The 25,601-nt window shown below is 47.7% G+C and overlaps 1 protein-coding gene across 4 annotated transcripts in view; it reads right to left on the minus strand.

Annotated features, from left to right (window-relative positions):
- The window catches only part of AMOTL1 (angiomotin like 1), a 66,164-nt gene that overhangs the window by 7,722 nt on the left and 32,841 nt on the right, over positions 1–25,601 (minus strand). For all 4 annotated transcript variants that reach the window (XM_057399820.1, XM_057399821.1, XM_057399818.1 and 1 more), the window contains 5 exons: positions 24,210–24,486; positions 19,181–19,325; positions 18,059–18,148; positions 10,395–10,540; positions 3,212–3,361 (listed from right to left, as the gene is read on the minus strand). In XM_057399820.1, the coding sequence (XP_057255803.1) occupies positions 3,212–3,361; positions 10,395–10,540; positions 18,059–18,148; positions 19,181–19,325; positions 24,210–24,486 (808 nt within the window). The remainder of the gene's footprint in view (positions 1–3,211; positions 3,362–10,394; positions 10,541–18,058; positions 18,149–19,180; positions 19,326–24,209; positions 24,487–25,601) is intronic.

The following is a 25,601-nucleotide window of genomic DNA, read 5'->3' on the forward strand; positions in this document are numbered from 1 at the left end:
GTACAGCAGCTGCTGACCCTTTTATTCCCGCTTCCCTGGAGCATGCAGAGACATCCCCATGTCTTCTGACAAGGGCAGGTGGAACCCCCCAGGCTAAACCCCTTAGGTTGTAGGAGGACAGGCAGGTTGACCACATGTGCAACGCACATGCTTCTTCAGACCATGCTGAAGGAAGTAGGGATCCGGCTGCTCCCTGGATGTGCAGGGATTTCATGGGATACCCCAAGCCAAGGGAAAAGATAGCAAAAAAAGCTGGTAAGGAAAAGAAGCAATGAAACTTTCAAAGTTATTCTTCTTGCTGGGACTTCATCACATGGCCGGGCAGTGCTCAGTATGGAGAGGCAGTTACTACCTGAGGGCTTATACATAAAAGCAGAAAAAACTGTGACATGTAACCTAGCTGCATGAAACCTATTTAAAACAGCAGCTGGGAAAACACTCCAGACATGGATTTATGTCTGTCCCTTTTGGCACATTAGCTCTCTTGTGCCCTCAGGGGATGCTTTAATGCTTTCTCTGGTGCAGCAGGTAAGTTTCCAAACAGAGGGGCAGAAGATCCCCAGGCACTGCAGGGTGGCTCCCATGGGATGCTGATAAGCAGCAATGGGTGAGAAACCCTTTGCATCTATGCTGTAAGGCATTACTACTCAGGCAGGATCTATCCTACCCATTAGAGTCACTTAATTAAAACACCTAAGTGCCATAGGTAGCTGTCCCAGGCTCCTCTCACTGCTAGTGAAGAGTGGAGGGAGATGGAGATCCAGTCCTTGACTCAGCAGAGGTTGACTGGGATGAGTACACACTGAGGGGACAGGCAAAAAGCTCTGGGAGAACTCAGTAGAAGTAAACATGGGTTTTTTCCAATAAAGAATGCAAGATATTTGTTACCCTCCACAGTGCACAGTGCTGTGTTGAAGGGCAAACACGTGCCATCACACTGCAGCGAGCGCTGCAGCATCTCCATACTCCAAATCACATTTCCTCCTTCTAGACATTTATCTCCTGCTTATGGCAAGCTACAGACACCAGGGGAGGGCTGCAGCCTTTGCCTTTGGTGCAGTAATGACACGTTTGGAAGCTGCTTTATGGAAATGCTATGTGGAACAGCCCTTAGGAACTACAGCTGCGGCTGCTCCTGCAAAAACACTGTCAAACCTCTGGCAGGAAGGCAACGTTTTGGAAGCACAGCCCTGGTCTGTAAATGGCATCTTGGGACATCACTGGTGCCTGTCATCTTCTGAGTCAAAACCTCTGCCAGCCCTGCATGTTCAATTGGTTTTGGTCCTAGCTTGTGCGTCAGTGATAATGAAGATCTGCTATTTGGACTTGGTTACCAACAAGGCAGGAACAGAAGAAATTCTGGCTGTCTCTTTGTGTTCTGTGTCTCTTCTGCTGACTCCAGTAAAAAGAGAAAAAGAAGTTATTTTTTTTTTTTTTCCTCTGTGATGAGAAAATGTTTCAGGAGATATAATCGAGAATATATATATTATATATTACATATATATTATATATGATCTGAGTTATCAGGAGATAACTCAGAGAACTCAACTCTGAAGTAAAAAGTTGGAGCATTTTGATTGCAGCATTATGGCTGACAAACCAAAAGGTATAAATGACGACAGGAAAAAATACCCCAAAGTTCGTCTCGAAGCTGAGGAGAGACAAGTTAGAGCATCGTTCTTCTTAAAACTTGCCACAAGGAACTGGAGCAGGCATTTGAGAACTATGGCAACCCCAAATACAATCTCTAATCCCAGTGCCAAAAGACGTATTTTAAGAAGGAGGAATCTGTAAGTTACAGAGGAATTTTCTACCCAAATGAGCAGATATAGCCTGAACTGTCAAGACAATGACTTCAGTAACAGTCCATCCCATCCTACCTAACATCTCGATTTGTTCCTATATTCCAGTCCAGACAGAACAAAACTTTTCCCAGTTCTAGTTTTATCTTCACTTGAATTATAATTGTGTTCTTCTCAAATGTCTTCCCATTTGCACCAGCATCAGCATGTCATCTTCCATGTAGTCTCTTTGTTAAACTGGAGGAGAGCAGGCTACGCACGACTGAGAAGGGCTACCCGAACTAGACAGGCACAGCAAGCCCATGGCGGACAAGGCAAGAAATACTTTATACATCAGCAAGGAAAAGCCAATACGGATGGCAAGGGTCTCCAGGGAGCTGTTGGAAGGGTGCTGGGGGATCTGTCCTGCTTCAGGGCTGCTGGAGAGAAGGGGATGCTCTCAGGTCTGGCACCTCATGACCCTGCAAACCACTGATACTGGCTTTAGAGCTATATCCCAATTGCATCCTGCCAGCAGGAGCAGCCCATCTGCTTTGTGGCAGCACAAGCTCCGTGTAACAGCTGCTTTGGTCTCCACTAATGGCTCATAAATAAGGAAGGGTACTGTAGCAGATGCATACACTGACAGAGGTACAAGAGCATCACGTTTTGCTTATGTTGCTGTTTTTTCCCCAGACAGTGGTTTGATACACCTAGTGTATCTGCTCACTCTCCTCTGGAGCCTACGCCCCTGTATTTGGCATTCAGTGTGGCTGCAGCCTGGAAATCATCCTCCCTGTAACCTCCTTGTGCTGTTTTCTTTCCCCTTTTCACAGATGACTGGACTTTGGGACTTGGGGATGGAGGAGGAATAACAAAGGAGTAACTGTGCATAAAATACAAGCATAATATTACTGCTCAAAGGGGACAGGGCTGCCAAAAAGGAAAAGAAGACATACACAGAAATGCAAAGGAACACTTTAGCCCATTTTGGGCTACGCTGGTATTTAAATAATTTATTGTCTGAAGATGACACTGCTTGTATCCACATCTCTCACGGGCAGAGGTTTCTGTGAACCAGCTTTGCCCAGAACAAATACGGTGCAAGCTCCTGCACCCCCCACCATCCTCTGCTGAAGATCAGGAGTTAGCATCATATTGCGGTTTGGGTTGGAAAGGATCTTTAAAGCCCATCTAGTTCTACCCCTCTGCCGTGGGCAGGGACACCTTCCACTGAACCAGGTTGCTCCAAGCCCTGTCCAACCTGGCCTTGAGCACTGCCAGCGATGGCACAGTTGCGACACAGCCAAAGGAAAGGGGAAGCCCAATGACCTGAACCCCAAAGCAAGGTGGCACCAGGCAGGGCTGCAAATGACTGTCCCTCTTTAAAAGCAATACCAAAGGCCCCATGCAGACCACCCCATCCTCACCTGCTGCATCCGCAGTGAGTCCAGCTCCCGCTCCAGGCGCGTGCGCAGCCGCCGCTCCATCTGCTCCCTCTTCTCGCAGGCTGCCTGCAGCTGCGTCAGCGCCTGCTGCAGCTTCTCCACCTTCTCCACATAGGCCTGCTTCCTGCGCAGCTGTGGGGCAGGGGTCATAGAATCAATCACAGAATGGTTTGGGTCGGAAAGGACCTTAAGATCATCCATTTCGACCCCCCTGACATGGGCAGGGACACCTCACACTAAACCATGTCACCCAAGGCTCTGTCCAACCTGGCCTTGAACACCACCAGGGATGGAGCATTCACAACTTCCCTGGGCAACCCATTCCAGTGCCTCAGCACCCTCACAGTAAAGAACTTCTTCCTTGTATCCAATCTAAACTTCCCCTGTTTAAGTTTTAACCCGTTACCCCTTGTCCTATCACTACAGTCCCTCCCCAGCACCCTTGTAGGGTCAGCAGCGCTGGGGGCTCTGGGAGCACCCTGGGCTGATGGGCACACTTGCAAGGAAGCACTGGGCTTGAGCATGGCTGTGGCATTCTGAGAGCTTCTCTAGGGAAGGATGGTCCCACTTTGGTGGGCAGGGAAGGGCACAGCAGGCATTGCTGGGGCAGCTCCATTGCTCTTGAAGGGAGCTGCCAAGATCTCCAACCACTGGGAATCATTGGCCATTAAACCCTGTCCTGGGTTCAGCAGTAGCAGTCATGTTTCTCCTCCTTGGTAGCTGGTGCAGTGCAGTGTTTTGACTTTCAGCTTGGGAACAGAGCTGATAGCGATGTTTTGGTTTGGCCAAGAACTTTGTGAGCCTCATGCTCTGCCAGGGAGGAGGGGAGGCCGGGAGGAAGCAGAGACAGGACACCTGACCCAAACTGACCAAAGAGGTATTCCATACCACAGCACGTCATGCCCAGGAGGTAACTGGGAGTGAGCCAGAAGGGCTGGGAAACTGCAGGGTTGGAGGAGGTATCGGTCGGTGCTTGGTTGGGCTGAGGGGGGCAAGTTATCGGTCAGCTGGTGGTGAGATGATGTATTCTTTTCGCTTGTTATTTCCTTTATCATTATTATCATTGGTGGCAGCAGCAGTGATTTGTGTTATACCTTAGTTACTAAACTGTTCTTATCTCAACCCGTGGGAGTTGCATTCTTTTTGATTCTCCTCTCCGTCCCTCCGGGAGTAGGGGGAGGGAAAGAAGGGGGGGAAGTGAGTGAACGAGTTACCTGACTGGGTTTAAACCACGACAAACCCCCTGGCCATTTACCCACCACTGTGTTGGTGGATATTCTTTGGGCAAGTATACAGGCTGGCCTCAGCTAGGAGTGAGTTTTATTGACTGGTGACACTGATTGCACACAGTCTCTTTTTTCCACCCCTGCCTATCTGTTCAACGCAGGTGGAACAAGAAGAGTGCCAGCAGCCAGAAGCATTCCACCTGCTCTGTCCTCTCCTGGGCTTTGCCATACTGGTGTATAGATGTGCTGGAAGCTAAAGCCAGGCCCTCCTTAGGTATACAGTGCAATTACTGAAAGGCTAAATGTGACACAAGGATTTTGCAATACAGGGGTATTGCTCAAGCATCACACCCCAAAAGGAATTTGCAAGTGGACTGCAGATATTCAAGGGGCTTAGCAGCTATCTCCCCTTCTTCTGGCCTCCTACCACGCCACCAAGCATGTCACCAAGTGACACCATAGGGTGTTGTGATTGGGGCTCATGGCAGGAGCTGGCATGCTTGAGGGCTCTTGGGGAGATGAGGCTGCAGATACTGGACATGCTAGGCACTGGGATGGGCAGCAAAACCTGTGGTGAAACTGGACCCCCAGCCAAAATCTGGCACTGAGAAGGGGCGAGCTCACGGGGGCCAGGCACACCTTGGTGTCCATGAGCCACCCTCATCACTGGTGAGCATGGACACTGACCCCAAAACTTGCCCTTGGGGCTGTGGCAGTGGGGTCTGCCTGCCCACCCCATGGGCCACAGTCCTAGGCTCAGGAAGCCCAGTTCCCCTCTTCTCCCCCAACGTTTGGTCATGAATTTTCTCTTCACAAGCATGAACAAATTTACCTTTCTAAAGATACCTGCCTTGTAGTGGAAAAAGCAACAGTGCACACAAACCGAAGCTGCAAACCCCAAAAGACCTCAGTGAACCCCCAAAGACTCCAAAACACTCTGGACTTAATGCCCTGACTCAGAAAGGGAGGGTGAATGGGTTTGAATGCTGGATCACAAAGACTTTGCAAGCCTCTGCTGGACCCCATCTGCAGCCTGAGGATTAATGAGGGATGCTCAAGGTCATTACCATGATCACCAAGATCCTCTTTAGGACTTCTAGTCTCCCTCAGGAGGCAGAAAAACACATTAAACCCCAGTCAACACTGGGGAACTAGGTAAATAGGGGAGGCTGGAGATGTGCTGTGAGCTGGCAAGGTGAAGGTGAACAGGCTATCCTCACACCTCTTTTTTAAATATTTAAATCACTATTAAAATTAACTCAATGTGGGACATAGGAGCTATAGCCACAAAGGTGTGCATTTAAATACCTTGAGATGTAGTGAGAAGTTTGTTGCCTTGTTCCTGGGCATGTGGAGCAAATAAACATCAGCACTGGGTACCCCTGGCTGTGCAGCTCCCCTTCACCCAAGGTCCTCTGCTTTGCCCAGGACTCCCATGCTATGAAGTTGCTTGGGTTTTAGTTTTCCACTTCTATGATGTTGGGTTCACTGAATCCAATGATAATAAACCCACCTTTTTAACTGAAATCCCTTTTCTGCCACCCTAAACCCATCCACATCGCAGGTGAAGCGAAACACGGGCTTGCGCACAGCAAAAGCAAAGCCTGGTCTAAACAAACCTTCCCAGCCAGAGCCAACAACTGGCAGCGTGACCTCCCTGGCCCCGCTGTAATCCAGTCTAACGCTTATGGCTCCCAGGCCTTTTAATGAAAATTAATGAGATTATAATCCCCACTTGTCTCTGGCAGCAGCACGAGGGTTGCATTCCTCGGGAGCTCACAGCTTGGCAAGACAGACACAGTGGTGGCTTCCTGCCGAATGTGCTATTTTGGCAGTAGGAAGGTGCCCGTGCCACCTCCCAGCTTCACCAGTGCAGATCGGAGAGGGGAAAGGGGCTCCCCTGGGGTCCCTCCTCAGTAGCAGACCTCATCTGCTCCCCCACATCCTGTCAGATGCTGCAGGGTCCATCTGTACCGCAGCAGCCAGAATGTGGCCTTGCAGCAGCACTCTAAGCCCCAGGGCTCACACATGCATGTGCAGGTGAGGCGATGCACACATGTCCACTGCCTTAGCAATGAGTTTACTTGGAGATATGCAAGAAGACAGCTCCCACATTCATAAATGTATAGGGAGGTTCTTGAGCCAATTCTGACTTTTCTATTCTACCTATAGATCCATAAGCAAAAAATTCACCTACACAGTTAAAAACGAAGTACAAACTGTTGTCATTTAAATTAATGGGCTTGTCAGTGCAGTGTGCATCCATAAGGGAGGTGGACTGCAATCAGAAATACATGATACCAAGCTCCACTGCCTCACAGACATACTGACTCAAATGCATAAAAGCAGAGGTACCAATCCATCCTCCTGCTGCAAGGGAGGATCAACTCTATCTAAAACCTGGCACATGTCTGTATAATCTGTTTACAAAACCCTCCAGGGGTAGGGACCCCACAACCCCCCTGCAAACTACTTGATGGCTTATATTCCTTTATTGCCAGAAAACTTTTACCCTAATGCCTAATCTGTCTTTCTCTTATGCAACTTAAGTAAATTACTTCTTGTTCTGTTTCCAAATTGTGATCTACCAGAGCAAGAAGCATTTAATGAAACAATTCGTATATTCACAAGATCAGCAAACTTGCCTGAACACTCCCCTTGTTCCAGGGATTAGGAAAATAAAGACGAAAGAAGAGCTCAGGCTAAAAGGGGACGATCCAAGCAAATGAATCTGAGTAAAGAGTGGGTCTCAGAAAAATACCTGTGCTAGGAACATAACTCCAGTTTGAGCAATGAATGTCTATGCTATAGATTTGAGTTAAAGACTGTAAGAGATGGAGAACCCACTATCTCTCCAAGTAGACTGTTTCAGTGTTAATTACTAAGTCTTTATTTCTGCCCTGATCTGCTCAGCTTCAACCCCCAAACACTGCATCTCATTATTTCCTCTTACGTTAAAGAGCAACATCTAATCTGGCCGACAGCAATCCCTTCTTCATGTTCATGTGCATGGCCTGGAGCTCAGCCACCTCTTCACTTTCGTCGTTCACAGCAAAGAACAGCTCCTGGGCCCCAAATAAATTCTACAACTGCTTTCTGAACCCTCTCCAATTACTCGGTCCTCCATCCAAAGTGTGGACCAGACAGACAATTCCAGCAGCAGTCTCCCGGATGATGTGTGGTGATAATACCACCTACATGGTTTTGAATTAAATTCTACTAGCAGGCACTCAGGATAACACAGATTTACGCTATCTTATGTCAATTCAACTTAGGGGCTGCTGCTTATTTCTCAAGCCTTGATTTAAAAAGCTTTTAAACTTAATTACATTCTTGGTCGTAGAAGAAATCTGGGTGGATTTGCAAAGCAGGGCATGATGCAGAGCTCTGGTAATAATAGAAACAGTAACAGTCGTTTTCGTTCGAGTGATTTTGTGTTTCCTTCAATATATTCCAAATTATAGTAAAAATTCCTGATTTAAGATGAAAGGCCAAAGCTTCAACCTCATCTGCTGTATATGTGTCAAACTGAGCTCCAGAAACACAGGAGACTATTAGCAAGGTGCTCTGATTTACTGATGAAACAGGCTGAAAAAAAAGGAAAGGGAGCACAGGATCTTGGGCACATGCCAGCAGCCACTTCACCCGAGCTGCATGATACTGTCTCGAGGAATTAGAACATGACAGCTGGCATAAAATAAACTTGAGCTCCCCGTAGAATGAAAAACCAGTTAAAACCTACCAGGTCCACATGGGTTTGCAGGCTGAGGGCTCTGACAGACACACTCTGGCAAATACCACTGCATCACCTTCATATGTTGTCACCTCTGAGATCTATCATGCCCCAGGCAGGAGGTTACCACCTCCATAACATCCACGATGCCCAGGCAGGAGCTTAGTAGCTCTCAAAAGGGGAACCTTTGCCCTCTCCTCAACTCCACCAGTTCACAATCCAAGACCCTAGCTCTGATCCCCAGCACATTTCTGTTGGATGATTAGACCAAAAACTGGCAGCTGCAAAGCTCTTAGAGCCCTAAAGCTGCAAATGTATTTAATACAGCCCAGCAGGAACAGGGAGGCTTCTTACAACACCTGCCTGGAAATCTGCTTCTATGTTTCTGCTGCCTTCGCCGGTATGTATTCAGTGTTACTGCCAGTACCACACTGTCAGTCTGCGGAGCAGGCAGCAGCTAAATGTATTTCTTCCCATCCCCTGTGTGATCCTGGGACTGTATAAGCAGGTGTTGCCACCTAAAACATTCCTTTATTCAGCCACTTTGTAATGAAATGCAAACAGAAAACCTTGGGTTGCCTTTCAGGCTAACAGTGTCGAATGAATTATGCACAGATTAAAGGTACGCTAGCTCCTGCAGCAACCCCAAGGGGACTGCCCCAAATACACTGAGATGGTGAGCAGGCTTTAGTCTAACTAACAAAGGAGCAGTTAAACTTAATGTGATCCTCTTCTTGCTGCTGAGTGTATCCACTGGAGAGAATGGAGTTTTTAAAGTGTTTCTCAATGGGAAGTCAGAATGGTCAGGAACAAAACAGCAATGCCTTCAGCACTTACACACACACACACACACACACAAAGCGAGTGAGAGAGAGTACCTTAAATCTTCCAGACTCTGAGTAACCATTAGTTATCCTAACAGGGGGTCTGGCATGCTGGATACCCCGATAGTATACATCCAAATACCACCGAGGTGAATTCACATTTCATCTTTCCAAGACAATAAACTGCACTTAAGTTACTTTCAGGTAGTTGGGAAAATACCTGCTCCTCACAAGACCCCTTGTGCCCCTGCACCCAGTGGGCTCCTGTGATTCACCCCCAGACCAGCCCTGGGAGGGTGCAGGTGGGAAACGTGGCACTGAAAGAGAACAGACCTGCTCAAGATCATGCCAGCAGCCTGTGCCAGAGCCTGAACCTCTACCCAACTTGCTAAGATAGAGATTCATCAATGGCCCTCCCCTCCCCAGTGACCTGCCCACTCAGATAGTAAAGATCATGTTTCTTTTATCACCCATAAAACATATTCCCTTTTTGTTGGTCCCATGGACAGAGATTTTAGGTCCCAAAAGGCCTCTTTTAATAGTCAGAATGCATAGACTTTCAGCTAGGTATTAAACCCACACCTCCTGATCGAAGGTCCTTAAGGAACACAATAAATGGGAGACTTGGAGAGCTCCAGTAATAAAGAACTGACAACATCACTGTTAGTTATAATTCAAACAGAGCATTATTTCTACTTGGAATCTGTTTAGCTTCAGCTTTCAGCTACTAGACATTGTTCTGTATTTGTCTGTCAGTTTGAAGAGCTCTCTGTTCCTAAGATTTCTGTTCCTATCTGAATACCTGTTTTCACTATCAGGCTTATAGGATCACTGCTTAAAGACCTCTTGAAAGTTCTGCACTTCTTAGGACTCATGGAATGATAGGGGTTTTTTCAGTTCCCAAATACAACCTGTGGCTCTTTGTGCCTCTAAATCCTGGACAGTCTGATTTCAAACCACTATTCAGATGAGAAGTTACTGAGCCCTGTGCTGCTGTGCACATCTCAAAAGCCCCCTGGCATTATTTGGGGATAAATGGGATGCACCAACACCACGTATTTGTGTTGCAGTCCCATTCAGTGAGTAGTCAGCTTTTTATTTGATACTTCTACTAAATCTTACCATTACCTCAGTCACCAACTACTTGAGTTTGGTGCTGCTCCCGGCTCTGCTCTGAAAACATCTATGGCTGTGGTCCCCTTTGCTTGCTTGTTCGGCTCAGCGCTGTATAACTATGCATTTTCTCTGTAAAAAGGCCAGTACAAGGGGAGCGGGAAGACCTGCCACACCATGGCTGGGAGGGATTTAGGACTTGGAGAGAGGAAGCTCTAACCACGAGCTACCACTGTCCTCAGAGCACAGAGATGCTGCCCGTGCCTCACCTCCTCTTCCAGTTTGATGACCTTGGCTTGCGCGTTGTTGAGGGCCTGGTCGAGGATCTCGATGTGCCTCCGCTGGTCCTCATTGGCAGAGCGCACAGCTGCCAGCTCCATCTCCAGCTTCTCCTTCTCCTTCAAGTGCTCTTTGTCTGGAAGGAAGACAAGAACAGGAGCCATTCCAGCAGGACAGCTCACAGGCTGGGCCATGCACCAGAGGTAACCTGCCACCTCCATAGAAAAGCAAGATTTATGTAAAGCAGCAGCAACTGGGGACATTACAACACAGTGCTGAGACACCATGGGCAAGGAGTTTCTACTATCAAGGCTCAGTCCCTCAATGCCAGCCTTAAGTGAGCACCAGCAGCAGAGATGAATGGCAGCTTGGGCTGCATCTGCACTGACAGAGCTTGTGGATCTGAGCACGGCCTCATAAAGCAGTTCTGCTGAACCACCAGAACGTTCCCCAGCTAAAACTTGGCTTGCATCAGCCACTCCTTTCCCATACAACACCCTGCCTGCAAACAGCCTACATCAAGGACTGTCTATACCTGCCAGTTCAGATGTTGTTGCCCTTCTCTAGGAAAGAAACCTCAGCCCCATGGACATGAGCTGTGCTGTTCCTGGTCCGTTTTATTTGCAAAGACGGAGATCACAAGAGATGTGAAGAAGCCAAAAACTAAACACATATCTGTGCTGGACAGCCTGAAAATGGAAAGAGGGGAAAGCAGTAAGGAAGAATAAGATAGGAGGCATCTGAACAAGTCATGCAGAGGAAAGGAGGCTGTGGGAGGCATTTCAGCCCTGCAGAGGCTGCGGGTGACTCTCCAGTCCAGCATGACCTAAGGGTCCAGTGATCAGTGTTCCCCTCCTTGTAAGTGCCTTAATGCATCAGGAGTGAGACTAAAACACGTAGATAACCTCTGTGGAGGAAAATCATCCCTTTTTTGGGTAAGATTTAAGACGATGTTATAAAAAGACCTGGCTAAATTCAGTCAGCTTTGCTCACATCTTTTCCTTCGGCAACGAATTGCAGGCCCACCACTGACGCTGCTGGCAAACTGCCTGGGGAAATGCTTGGCTCCATCTACCTCTGCCCTGACAGTGCTGAGAAGCCATTTCAGGGAACAGGAGCACTGCACACCAGTCACTGGATCCCTGATGTTGGACCATGAAGAGTTAATGATTGGAGCAAGCAGGGATGGAGACTTCATTCAGCGAAACCTCAGATTTCGAAATCTGGCCTTTATTTTGAATGACAACAGAAATAGAGCATTTGGAAGAGAAATTTCCTCCAGAAATAATTTGGCATCAAGTAAACCTTGCTTTGGTTTTTAACTTTTTTAACACAGCATCACAGAATTTATTATTTTTTAACTGAAGTGAAAAGTTGCTCCAAAACCACTGAAATGTGGAAAATCTGCCCCTATTATCCAGCCTGTCCAAACCAAGTGTGACCACTCAAGCTGGAAGCTCTACCATCCACCTCCCCAAGAGGAGGGTCAGGAAAGCTCACGTGGCCAGAGCCAGCCCATTTCACACCTGAACTATCCACAGAAGGGCCTCATTCTTCCTTAATTACAGGCAGGATGAGAACAGGTTTAATTTACACACTATTGGTAGGTGCCTGCATCAAGGTGAGACACATAGGAGCTGAGCCATGGGGAACAACACACAAGTGGACAAGATGAGCCCAAACCCACCCAGCCATCTTCCCATTTATCTGAAAAGTAGGAATTCAGCACCTCACAAAAATAAAACGTGGCAGCAACACTGGCACATTTGCTTTGGCAAAGCCCTGTGACTGCTGCACACACCATGAGCCATTTTGGGATGATGTAGCCTTGCATCTTCCCACGTTGGCAAGGGATTTTATACTGAACATGCAGACCTCTTCCTTCAACACAAGTACATCTAATTCCATCAGACTGAACAGAAGGAACGTTAGGATCTACAGCACAAAAGTGAAAATCTGGGCAAATTATCAAGCAGCTATTTCAACAGAGGGCAAAGAAGGGGAAGATGAATGCTATTTCAGCACTATGGCACTCCACCTCCTCATGTCGGGACCACGCTACATTTTCTACCCTCCCCTCAAAGGAGGACAAGATGATGCTGTACACAGAATAACCACTGAACCCAATAGAAAGCTGGCAAGAAAAATTCACTCTCAACACTTCCCCATGTCACCTTCTCCCTGCAAAATGCTGGAGACACGGTTTTATAACCACTTTCCTATAGTGTGTTAATTTGTAGTAAAGAAGGACTTTGTTGGATATACCTTCAATTCTCTTCAAGTACATTCAAGGTACCCTTAAAGTCTAAAATTACTGTTTTACAGTGCTACCCTTGCATACACCTTCTGCTTTTTTACCTAAGAGACTCCAGCTAATCACTGTTTCCATTTCTGGTGGGTCACTGGAGCATCCTATTACAGAACAGTTCCCAAAAGGCTTCTTTGCTGCAATTTACAGTTGTAATCTCACAGCTTCCCAACCACTGCCTCTGATGTACCTCAACACACTGAGGACATTACATCTATACTCTGGCTGAAGAAAAAGGAGAGAAAGGAAAGAGCCTGCTTCAGTGCTTCACAAAAAGCATTTTTGAGTTGTGAAGCTGGGTAGGTACATGAAGAGTTCACCAGTCTCGACTCTGCTTTGAAGAAGAAACATCAGAGAGAAAGAGTCGATTCTGTGCCACCTCTTCCCCACACTTAGATAAAACCCCCAGCTTTTCACACATTATATCTAAGTATCAACTTATTTGACCAGTTTAATGCCCACCTCAATACACCCATAGCTGCTTTTCTCCTTGCTGTGATATTGCAGAGTGGTAACAGATGTATTTTAAATACACACCTTGTTTCTACAGAATGAACACTGCTGGAGGAGGAAAATACATCACATTATGGCAGTGGGAGCCTAATTTGGCGACTAGAGATTAGCTGGAAAAGAAGACTGGCTTTTATACCATGTCCACCATGGTGTTTCTAACAATTTCTCTTATGTACGTTCTCTTATTGCCTTTCCCAGCGGTGGCTCTTTGCTCACAACTGCTAATGCCTTCTTGAATAAAACTTGTGGGGCTCATTTAGCCTCTCATCAGTCTTACAACTCCTGACAAGGCAAGTGTGTGGAGGAGCTCTGCCATTCACTCCATGGGCAAGGGCATATGTCACAGCTGCTGCTGGTCACCCTTGGACCAGCTGACTCATGAGCATGGGCACACCAGAATCACCTCTTCTGCTCATCCAGCTCAAGAAAAAACTTGGCCAACTCCAGTGCCCTGACCTTCCCAAGAGGATGCTGAGGCAGTGAGGATGAAGAGCAGGACAGGCCGTTTGTGCCCCACCACTCTGCCCAGAGAGGCCAGAAATGAGGACAGGACCTTGTTGCCTGCTCCAAAGACCTTTCAGCGGCTGGTTCCCACCCATAAGAATAAGCTAAATAAATGCATAAATAGAGCCTATTCACTCCATGCAGGCAGCCAAGAGGAGGCTTCCCACAGCTTTACTGAATTCTTTGCCCATTAAACAGGGCCAGGTTGCTGGACATTGACATTTCCCTCCAGAAGAGCAGCAAAGCCACTGTCCGTCCATCTGTCCTTCTGCCTGAGCCTTGCTGCAGCCGCTGCAGCTGTGATTTGATGCTGACTAAGCTGAGTCTGGAGCAGCAGCAATGCAGAACTGGGAAATGAAACATTTCTTTCCATCCCCACTGGCAGGTCTCCATGAGAAGAAAAAAAGAAAGCAGATACCAATGCCAAAAGAGCTCATTGCAGTCTTCTCCTCCTGCAGTTTCACTCATAAATGGCATGCTTCCCACAGCCCTCTGGAGTTTGGGCCACACCAGCACCAAGAAAAGGCTGAGAAGCTGCAAGAGGTCGTGCTTGAGTCCCTGAGTCCATTTTCTCACATGGTGGTTAATGGGGATTCCACACTGCAATTAATAATTATGATCAATTATAATGTACTTAACAAATGGCTTGGGGTACAGGGTTACTCATGGTCACCGACCAAAGCAGGGATGCAGAAAGGTTTGGTGCTCTGTTGTCACAGAAGTCATTGAATCTCCATTGTAGCCAGTGACGGCTTTCCTTACCCTACAAAGTATCGTGGGCAGCTTGAACTTGGTCTGATTTACATCTTGGACATTCCATTTGCATGTCATGAAGTACAAGTCGGGGGAATCTGACCTTCATGTGTTGAAAACTGAAATCAGATTTCCCATGCCCTTTCCCTTCAGAGGGCAGTGGGAAGTCAAGTAAAACAGATCCATTTTATAATGTGACACTTCAGGATACTGCTCCATGCGCTGGTGGCCCTTGGCTCTGGGTACACGGGGGCAGCAACTTCCCCTTCCCCATGTGCAGCTCATGGGCAAGGAGCTCTGTATCCCTTGCCCCTGCAACTTCTGCATCTGCCCTGATTTTTTCCTGCGTTAATACTGAATGGCTCTTAGCCTGCCCAAAATCCCACCCTCAAAATCATCTACTGTGGGTGTTTTCTTTGGCTGGATTCATTCAATGAGAATATTTCTTTGCCTGGGATACTTGGGACAGAGACATGTGCCCAAGTAGGAGTCACATCCACTGAGCACGCCCAGGGAGCATGAGGCTCTACCAACACACTGCCAAAACTGTCTTCACATCCCCACTAATGGATGCAGAGCCCCGTGGATGTGCACAGACCCCAATCTTCCCTTGAAGGAACGCCTGCTCTGACAGTGTCCCTAAGTCCAGAAGTCCCAGAAAGACACACAGAATTCTCAGACTGTACCATAAGCTTTCTCTCTGCGCTATGCCCTTGAAACCATCCTCAGTCTTTCTGCCTCTCCCCTTCCACAGCTCTTAGCCTCCTCCTGCCTGGCTCTTCTCTCACCTGTATGGGCCCATACACCTTCTTTGGTTGCTGCTTCATGTCTTTCCTTAAAAGAACCTTTTCCACTCACAAACCATCACATAACTGTGATGAAACTAACAGATTGTGAGTTCTCTCCTACACCAATACAACAGCAGCATTTTTCTTAGGCACAAATGCCTGGCACTTAAGACTTTGAGGCATGCAGCCTGGCTTTACCTGTTATTATTACAAAGAATTAGAGCTTTTGAAACCTCTGGTCTCCATCTCAGTAATGGAGAGCTCTGCAAGGAACTGAGAGACAATCCCTGCATATCCTGCCTTGTCAGACTTCTTTTACAGGATTTTATTCCTATTACTGGAGCGTTACCACAGTATTAATTCTCCAGTATTACCAAGAAGGAGCATTAAAAAGCCTCAAGAGCTTTATCTTTCCTTCTTTACCTCATCATGGGACTGGCTTAAAAATTGTAACTTCTAGGAACCCACTGATGTTGAAGTCTTTTTTCTAACTTGGATCATGGATGTTAAGGGTCATGTTTTCAGGTTCTTTTCCATAAATACAGGGAATATAAATCTGATTTTGCTTTCCTAATGATTCATATTTACTAATCTGACTTAATAAGCTACTACCCTTAGGAAAAACACAAACATGAGGCTCATGACAAAACTGCAGCAGCTGATGGGAGTGCATGGAGGCACCATTTTTTCTCTTCTAAAAATGACTATTTCAGTCTTAGTAGCCAACTGCACACATGGCAACTAAACCGAGCTGCACCCCTTCTCCTCTAAGTTTTCTGCCTAAGCAACCCATCAAAAGATGTGAGGAGGGTACAGACTGCTTGCAAACCTCCAGGCTGGCAGTGAGGGGCACCCCTGGTCATAGCCTGCCCCTGGGCAAGACTCATGAACAATCTCAATGTACAAATCATAGAGTCACAGAATGGTTTGCGTTGGAAGGGACCTTAAAGCTCATCCAGTTCCAAGCCCCTGCCATGGGCAGGGACACCTTCCACAAGACCAAGTTGCTCCAAGCCCTGTCCAACCTGGCCTTGAACACTGCCAGGGATGGGGCAGCCACAGACTCTCTGGGCGCCCTGTGGCAGCGCCTCAGCACCCTCACAGGGAAGAATTTCTTCCCAATGTCTAATCTAAATCTACCCTTTTTCAGCTTAGAACCATTCCCCTTGTCCTGTCACTACACGCCCTTGCAAAAAGGCCCTCTCCAGATTTCTTGTCAGCCCCTTTAGGTATTGGATGCAGTCAGCAACAGAGGATTTCCAAGCAAATCCTTTTATGGGCTCTCAGAGGGGTTTTAGGCAGGTAGCTTGATATCAAGGTCATTACTCTGCATGCCCCAGCTCCAAGAACATGACTGAAGAGGACCTGCCTTACATGTGCCCATTTTTCTATTCTTGGAAGCACTCTGCATTGCATTAGTAACATTTAGCTCTCTGGCCTAGCCAGGAGACACTCCAAGCATCCAGACCATCTTATGTGACAGGATCCGAAAGCTATATTTGTTTGTAAGCTGTGAATTGATAGCAGCAATATACTGAGAGCTCAGCACAACTTCTCGTTGCTAGATATTTATCAGTAGAAGCACAGAGCATGTTTATGCACTGGAAAATGACTCAAATAACTGAGTCCATCCTGGGGATTGAACTCTCCCTTGTAGCTACCAGTTTATGGGAACACACAGGAAGTCTCTGTGTGAAGACAGCAGACCCCAGTCTGCAGTTTGCACTGTGCAACTTACCCTGTTTGAAGTCTTCCCAAGGACGACAACACCTACATAGCAATGTTGTTTTCTTAACAGATCATCCCCTTGGATTCACAACAGCATCTACATGCCCTTGCAGCAACTGCTAATATGGCAAAGCTAACACAGTCATGGAAAAGATCATTAGATTCTCTTCTGGTTTGTGCACACATGCACCAAATGACAGTGAAGTTGCTGTGTTGGCATCAAGGAGATGGTTCTCCTGCATTTGGAGGAGCTGGTAGACATTGCAGTGAAGCACACGGAGTAGTATCAAACACTAATGGAGGTGGCCAGTTCTCCACTGAAGGATCTGCAGTTACAGCTCATCTTTCAAGTAAGCTCTTGGTGCAATAAGTAAAACAGAAAGATTAGATGTACACAGCATTCAGCTTCAATGGGATTTCAGCCCACAAGGTACTGCACAAGCCCTTCTGGAATGCTGAAGATGCTCAGGATACGAGAGAAGCCACACACTCAGGCAGCATCCAGCTGCTTGGGTTTTGGATTGGATGGTCACATGGAGCCACCAGCACACGGCAGGGAAATGCTGCAGCACTGTGCCCAGGCATTATGGGAGCCTAAAATCTTTTGGGGATGGATGCTTTTGTTGTAAAATCTTTGCCTTTTCAGTCCTTTGTGAAAAGGATGATCCAGCTCTGCTCTCCCTCCTGTTAGTCAAACCATGGCACTGACCAAGTCAACAGAGGTTTTCTGGGCTTTGCCCAGCCAAGTGAAGAACCTGGCTTCCCTAAAAAGGACGCATCCCTGGAGATGATCCCTGCAAGCAACACTTCATCATTTCAGATAAATATTTATCAAAAATAAGCTGTGCTTCCATTAACTCCCACTGCTGCTTCTGGTGCTCAGAGAGAGAAAACAAACAGCCTAAACAATCCAGTCTGAAGCTTAAATAAGAGTATGTGATGAATTAGCCGACTTAAACCAAGCCGTAAGGACAGTAATAACTAACAGCAAAGTATTCACCTCCACTCCAGCATGCATATACATCTATGCAATTTCAAAACAGATTAGCACAGTACTCACTCTGAGTGACATAAAGGCCCTCTGTTGATTTATCCTCATGCCCATCGAAGTCTCTGCTGGCCAGCTGCCTATTGGCTGTCTCCAGTCGTTCTGCAGAAAACAGGAAATACTTTAAGTATAAATATATGTATATAAAATTGTAGGCCAAGCAAGGAAATAAGATGCATGCCAACAGGGCAGTATAAATAGACTCTCTGAAGGAGGACACTAAGACGGAGGCTGACACATACATAAAAGATGAGGCCTTTGACCTCTTCCATGAAGCTGTGCCATTCAGATCTACAGAAAGTGGAGGAAAAACCTCTGCCATGCCCAGGCAGTTCATTCCTCACAATGTCCACAATGCACAAGGCATTTGCAATCTGAATTACCCAGCACTGCAAGGGGACGGGGGCCTTCCTGCAGTGGAGTGCTGTCCCTGGGGAGTGAGATGCCCTGGGGGAAGGCAGCCCCCAGCCCAGTGACACCAACCCTTGGGGATGCCTTGGGAAAGGAGCAGTTTTCTGAAGCCAGGAACAGCTTTCCTTAGAAAGGTCCTGCCTTTAAGTGTCTCCCTCCTCCAAAGACCATGCACCACTGCAAAAAGCATGAGCCAGCTTGCAGAAGGCATCTCATTGTATAAGGAGGTACCAAAGTACCCCCATCAGGTACCTGGATAAGTAATAGCTACCCAACATACCCCCCATTTCCTTTTTGGAAAGGATATACTCTCAATTTTATGTTTTTAATACAAAAAAGAGATACCCTCTGATACTTGCTACTGGTTCACAAAGGCACTGAACTCCGAGATTTATGGGCTGTACAGTACTGCTCTATATCACTATTTGCTCTTCAGCTTGTTAGAGCTGAATGAGACTTCAGGTCTGGTGGCCTTGCTGTCAAATCAATATCTGCAAGTGCCAAATGCAAAGCAATCTGAAGCTCACTCATATTTTTCCAGAAGGTTTCCTGGTCACTGGGGGGGTGACAGCAGTTTTGTCTTATGCCAATGAGCTAGGCCTGATTTCTCCAGATGTTTATCTAAAACATACATGAAGCTACTCCTCTAAAGCTCTGCAGCTTGTGAGAAGTGAAACACCACAGCAACAGTGGGGAAAAACCACACAAGCAAGTGCAACGTACCACGGAGATCCCTGTTGAAGTCATGAAGTCTCCTAATTTCTCCTTCGAGCTTGTTTCTCATCGCTTTGTCCAAAGACTCTCTCTTAGTGGTGGTCTTGACCAAGCCCTCATAAGCTTCTGAAATCCTCTGAATCTCTATTTCAAACTGAAAACAGAAAGAGCTCCTGTTAAAGCCCAGCAGGAACACGTCCCATCTCTGTGTTCGCCCATCATGTTTCAATGAGGGTCGGGGCGATGCTCATGCTGAGTGTCACACCAGCCACCAGTTCCACAATGACCAATCTCCCCAGTAGAGGATGGCAGGAAGCCCTGGCAGTGCTGGAGGCTCATGCTCTCCAGCACTGGGGGGCAGCTCGCCATGCCATAACACCCCACGGACTCTCTGCTGGTGGCTCCCAAAAAAAGCTTGGAGTGGGCCGGATTTGATGTAACTGCTCATTTGCCTTCACTCTGTGATTGAGGTGACTGTTCTAGCACCATCCAAGAGGAGAAACAAAGGAAATGGTGCATTTGTGTGGGATGTATTCTTGCCTAGAAAGTGATGTAGAAGGCAAAATTTGTTATTCTGCCAGATCCAAAACTTAGCTCTGGGTGCCATCAGAAGTGTTCTAGACTCAACTCTGACCTCATGTCAGTTTTAAACTGTTGTGGCTCACTCCTTTCTGTCCTTGACTGAACACTGCTCTATACAAAAAGAAACTCTATAACAGATAAAAGAAATCTTCTGGGTTTTCAGTTTTCTTAACTTCATCTCATCGAAGTCCAGCAAACTGGAGGCAGGGCAGGCAGAGGAAGTCTTTAGCAGTGGACCTGCATCTTAAGACCTGAGCCCTAAAGACTGACAGGAGGATAGTCCCCAGCAGAGTTTTGCTGTTGAGGTCAATCCAAACAACTCTTTTAATAAGCCAATGTTATGTTAACTGTTACCTCTCTACTAAAATCATTGTTGCAGGAATGATCAAGACCAGTGTGAGAATCTGCTCCTGCATGCCTGGCCCTTGTGTTCATGGAGGAAACCTTGATGATGTGCACAGACTGAAGAACTATGAGATAAATATAGCCTCCCACATACCTTTCTAAATGCGGTGCTTTTATAGCCTCTTGAATCATGGGTGGGATGGATTCGTGATTTGTTAAGCCAAGGTGCAAGCCCACCTCCACTGAAGGTAGGTCCATCTCCAGGGCTCACTAAGCTTTAGGTGTAATTTGCCAGCTGCAGCACTAGCAGAATACAAGCTCCAGGGATGCTGGAGCTGTCACCCATTGCCCGTGTAGGAACCTGCAGCCAGGCTCCAGCAGCCTAGACCCTTGCTTCCCACGGTGATAATTGTCCACAGCTCCAACGGGATGACCTGTGGAACCAGCCATATCCCATGCTGTGGCACCCCTTCTTGGATGAACTACAAACCTAGTCAGATTATTCTGACTTTCCATTTAAGTTTCTCTGAAGCAGGAGCTCCAGGAAGCCCCGTTACACTTTCCCTATCTAGGAAAGCAGGTCCTTCTTCCCCACCCTGCTGAGGCATGGCCAGACACCACGTGTGCTTCCACCACAAGAACAGCACACTTGAAGGAATGCTGCGTGAATCCAAAGCTGTCTGAAATTCGAACGGAACCTTACTGTGGTTCAGAAAAAGTAGAGTTCTCTTTTTCCTCATAGGCTGGCAATGCACAAAGCCTCGTCAAGCAGTCTTGACCTTTCACAGTTCTGGGCCCCATCATTTAAGAAGGATGTGAAGGTCCTTGAATGCATCCAGAGGAGGGCAACACATGGAATTCCCTATGAGGAGCAGCTAAGAACTTAGCGTTTGGTTTGGAGAGATGAGTCTGAGGGGCAACCTCACTGATCCCTACAGCTTCCTGAGGAGGGGAAGCGGAAAGGGAGTTGCCGATCTCTGCTTCCTGGTACCAAGTGACAGAACACATGGGAATGGTTTAAAGCTGTGCCAGGGGAGGCTGAGACTGGACATGAGGAAGCATTTCTCTATTGAGAGGGTGGTCAAACATTGGGACAGGCTTCCTAGAGAGGCGGTCGATGCCCCAGGCCTGTCAGTGTTTAAGAGGCATTTGCACAATGCCCTTAATAACATGCTTTAACTTTTGGTCAGCCCTGAATTGGTCAGGCAATTGAACTGGATGATCACTGTAGGTCACTTCCAACTGAAATAGTCTATTCTATGACTATGACTTACAACCAAAAACCAGTTTCATGCGAATTTTCCAGAAGTGATGTTGATTAGTGACTAAAGTAACAGCACTTGATTCTGTTACAGCTTCTTCTTTAGATCAGTGTGACCTCTGCTAGCAGAAGGTTTCTCTTCCTGTAAATAGTTAGAGGCTATAATCAGCCTCTGTGAGGAGGCACCATCACACTGCTCTCCTTGACCATTTAAGCAGACTGAGATTCTTTCTCCTTGAAAGGAAAGTTTGGCTTAGCACAAGTAATTTTTAAAGCACTTTCCTGAATCTTTAAGTATGTGATCCCAACCAGAAACCACTGCTCCTAGTTGGGTGCCCTGACACCCTCTGGTTTCCATACCTCCCCTCTCCTGGGTGAGCCACTACCTGCAGGAGAAGATGCCTGCTCCAGAGTGCTCCTACCACAGTGAAGCAGATTTGTCAGCACACAGGGGGGTTCCCACAGCCCAACAGTCCTGCCCAATGCTGCTGGTTACCACATGGGCTCTGCTCTACCCATTGTCTGCTGTTATTTCCCAAAACACATCACCACAAAGCCTCCCGAAGCCCTGCAGGCAAAGAGTTGCTGCAGGAAGAGAAAGAAGCTCAGTCAGCACTGAACAAAATTACAGGAGAGCAGAATGGCCATAAATTGTGTTGGTGTTTCTCAGCAGCTCTGGGATCTCCCTCCCTTGCTTCTCTGTAGGGGAAAAAACAGTTCAGCCTCTTCTCTGCCTGGGAGCTCCTAGGGCCGACCCACTTGAACAACCCACATACACAGCATGGGGACGATGAGCAGCCCAGCCTGGCAATTACACTTCAGTGAGGTGACACCCTCCAACAGAAAAACAGCAGCAAAGAAGGAGAAATTAATGCTTTGCCTTTGCAAAAAAAGCTCAAAATTAACTGTGCACAAGGCCCCCGGAATCTTTTTAGGTAAGAAAAGCAGACAGCTCATCAAAGAGCACGGGGATGAATCACTGCCTTGTACCTAGTGCAAAAAGTCTGCTCAGACACAGCTGAGAATGTGACAGCCCTCAGGGCTGATGTGTTCACACAAACACCCTGACAGCCCTCCACATCAAGCTGATTTCCCAATTTCTTCTCCTATTCTGTAATGAATGAAAGCAATGGAATGCCCTACCTAGAATAAACTTGCTACACACAGGCAAACAAGAACTCCTCATGACCCTTCCCACTTCCAACAAGGGGGAAGAATTTTCGCACCCAAAGCATGTAATTTAATTCACTGTCATGTTTTCAGAGGTGATGTTCAGCTGAAACTGTGGGAACAGAGGAGGACCTGCCCTGGCCTGTGATCAAACACATTAAAACCAGCATGGGAGTGATACTGTGTGTTAAGGCTTTGGTTGAGGATGTTTTCCTGAAGAAAGAATGCACTTGAGCATGGGTTTCACTTCAATACTCCGCTTACATTCCTCCAAAGTCAATGGGACTCGAGTCCACACTGTTGACTGAAGTGAGATTTCAGCCCATGCTTGAATACCTTTCTGTTGGTGTCTGATGCAATTGACTCATGGGGCATCCAAGATAAAGAGAGAGCCCTTTCCAAGAGCATAGAAGGAAATTGGAACAGTTTTAGGGCATCGCACTCAAATACCTTTAACTGAACAATGCAGCTTTTGTAAAGTTAGTAGCTGGACTATTTCTTGTTGCCCACGAAGGCCACAGGGAAGTCAGTGCTAACATCTCTGCAGACATCTTCACTAACAGTTAATGTGGCTGCAGACATCGAGATCCCAATGAAATTTAGGAAACCCTGTGAATAAACTCAAGTCATCTGGTTGCAGAGGAAGGGGCTGAAACGATGACAGCAGCTACCAAACAACAGGTCTTTGTACTAACCCGGGTAAATCGTCTCTCAGAGCTGCCTCTTGTCTATGAAGGGTGTCTCCAAGAGCACCCTCATCTCACATGGCACAACAAAACAGAGCTCCTATTTAGACTCCTAAACTCAGAGAGGAAAGACCTGCAGCCTAGGCCCATGTGTGTACATGCAGTGGGAAGACATAACTGAAATGGCAGTGTAGGTTCCTAAATAACTTATTTTGGCCTCTCTGCTTTGCCTTCAGCAAGGTCTTGGTTTTAAGTCATTTTTACTTCATTTGATTTGACTCTTTATCTTGTCTTGTGTGCTGCCTCGGGTGACATCAGCCTCCTCCACTGCAAACGCCAGCTTGCATACAGAAAACATCTCCTGGCAGGATCTCTTTGCAAAAGGGTATTGAGCAAAATCTTTAGGAAATGGTTCTCTCAGTGCTTTTTTAACCAACGTGTTTAATGCTGGGTATCTAACATCAGCCCTTGGAACCTATAGTGCATTCACTGAAAGCCTCTGAGACAATCAAGTTAACACATTTCCAAACAACAGGCAACCCAACTGATGGCTGTGACACTTCCAAAGAGCCTGGAGCACCACATGAGCCTATTGCAGTGACAAGACCACTCAGGACAGATGTGGCCATGCTCTTCAAATGCTTCTCACTGGCAGCTCTACCCCCTGTGTAGATGGTGCAGGAGCATCCTCTGCCTACAGGAGACTTCCAGGGAAAGCTCTGGGAAGGCTAGCATGGGAGGATGGAGGTGGAAAGTCCCCCGCTATGAAATATATGACGGGTTGCCCCATTTCACGCTAAAGGCAGGAAAGCCCAAAGGACATAATGCACAGCCTTACACTTCTGGAGGACCACCATGGAGAGGCAATGGTTAGAGACAGCCACTGGCACATCACCACTGGAGTGACATGATTATGAAGAACAGCTTCTGACACCCAAATGCAGAAGCACCAAGGCAGTTGCCTGCCCAGGCCCCATCCCCACCTCTCACATACCTTCTGCAGCTTGTCTGCCTTCTCATAGTACCCCTCCAGCTCCTGCCGCAGCACGTGGTTCTCCTCGGACAGCATCTCTACCATCTGCTGCGCCCGCTCCACGATGGCGAAGGCATCGGGTGTTAGCTGCTGGCCCGGTGGCGTCGGTGGCTGGGCAGGAGCCTGCAATGGGGGCAAGGTACCCGGGAGCAGGGGGCCGGTGGCAGCGGTGGCTTGTGAGGACATGGGGCTGTGCTGCTGGGCCGGCGGCGGCGGGAAGGGCGGCTGGCATTGTCGGCTGTGGGGAAGCACACATGGGGGAGGCGTTAGAGCCACGCGCACCTCGAAACGTGCGCAGGAGCGGTCGCCCGATGACTGCTCGGTTCATTAATAGTTGTGAGCGTGCGGTTGTGATTCCGGTCCTCAGTCACTCCTGGATACCAACAATCGCAGCAGGCAGAGGGTAAATTGTCTCCTTGCCTGCTCTTGACAGTGATGCATACATCTGGCATGAAGGGATAAAGGAAGCATTGACTGGAAAGCGGCGTTTTTGCCTAGGTGAGCAGCTAATATTTCAGCGGGGAGCCAGCCCCTCCCTGCCCCCCCTTGCCACAAACCCCACCGCTGAGCAGCACAAGCCGGCAGGCTCGAAGGAAACACAAGGGATGCATTACTCACCCTTGGAACACCGCTCCCTGCCTGGAGTGAGACTGGCTGATGGGTTGAACTGGGAGGCGAAAGGAAGTGATGTGAGAGAAGCAGCATCCCCGAGCGGCTTCAGCAAGTGCCAAAGGGAAGGGCTGCTGCGGAGCTGCTGAAGGCACAGCCCCAGTCAGTCACAGCGAGCCAGAAAAGACATCTTCTAGCGCGAGACCTCATTGTGTCACTCCCTGACTAACAGCATCCATCACCCAGGCTCGTGTTGGGAAGGATAAAAAGTGAACGGGCAGAGGATCTGCTTGCGGGCTAAGGTTTGTGACGGTGCGGGCTCTTTAATCCACCCAGTCACAATCTGCAGTGGCTGGAGGATAACCCAGGAGGATGTCCTAGCAGTGAGGGTAAGCCTCCGGATGTGAGCTCAAGAAAGGAGACAGCCCCTGTTTCAAAAGAGGGGAATTCCAGCAGGGAATGGTCCATCTCCATCCCTCCATCCACCACACATGCATCTTCAGAGCCTGGGCCAGGGTGAGCAGCCCCATGGAGACAGCCCTGCTGTGCACAGGCTGAGCCGTTCCTCATCCCAGATGCCAAAGCTGTGGAATTTCTACACCACAGTTGTCCAACAGCCTCAACCCAGACCATGTCTGTGCCAGAATCCATCCTGGCTGGAAAATAAGCTGGCTGCTGGATCCCACCTGAAGTCCACAATCGAGCGCCCTCTGAAAGTTGCATTTTAGCTTACCCACAAGGTGT

This window comes from Pezoporus wallicus, unplaced genomic scaffold (assembly GCF_028554395.1).
Source record: "Pezoporus wallicus isolate ANWC-B61680 ecotype Strahan unplaced genomic scaffold, APGP_CSIRO_Pwel_v1 scaffold_6446, whole genome shotgun sequence".
Lineage (NCBI taxonomy): Eukaryota > Metazoa > Chordata > Aves > Psittaciformes > Psittacidae > Pezoporus > Pezoporus wallicus.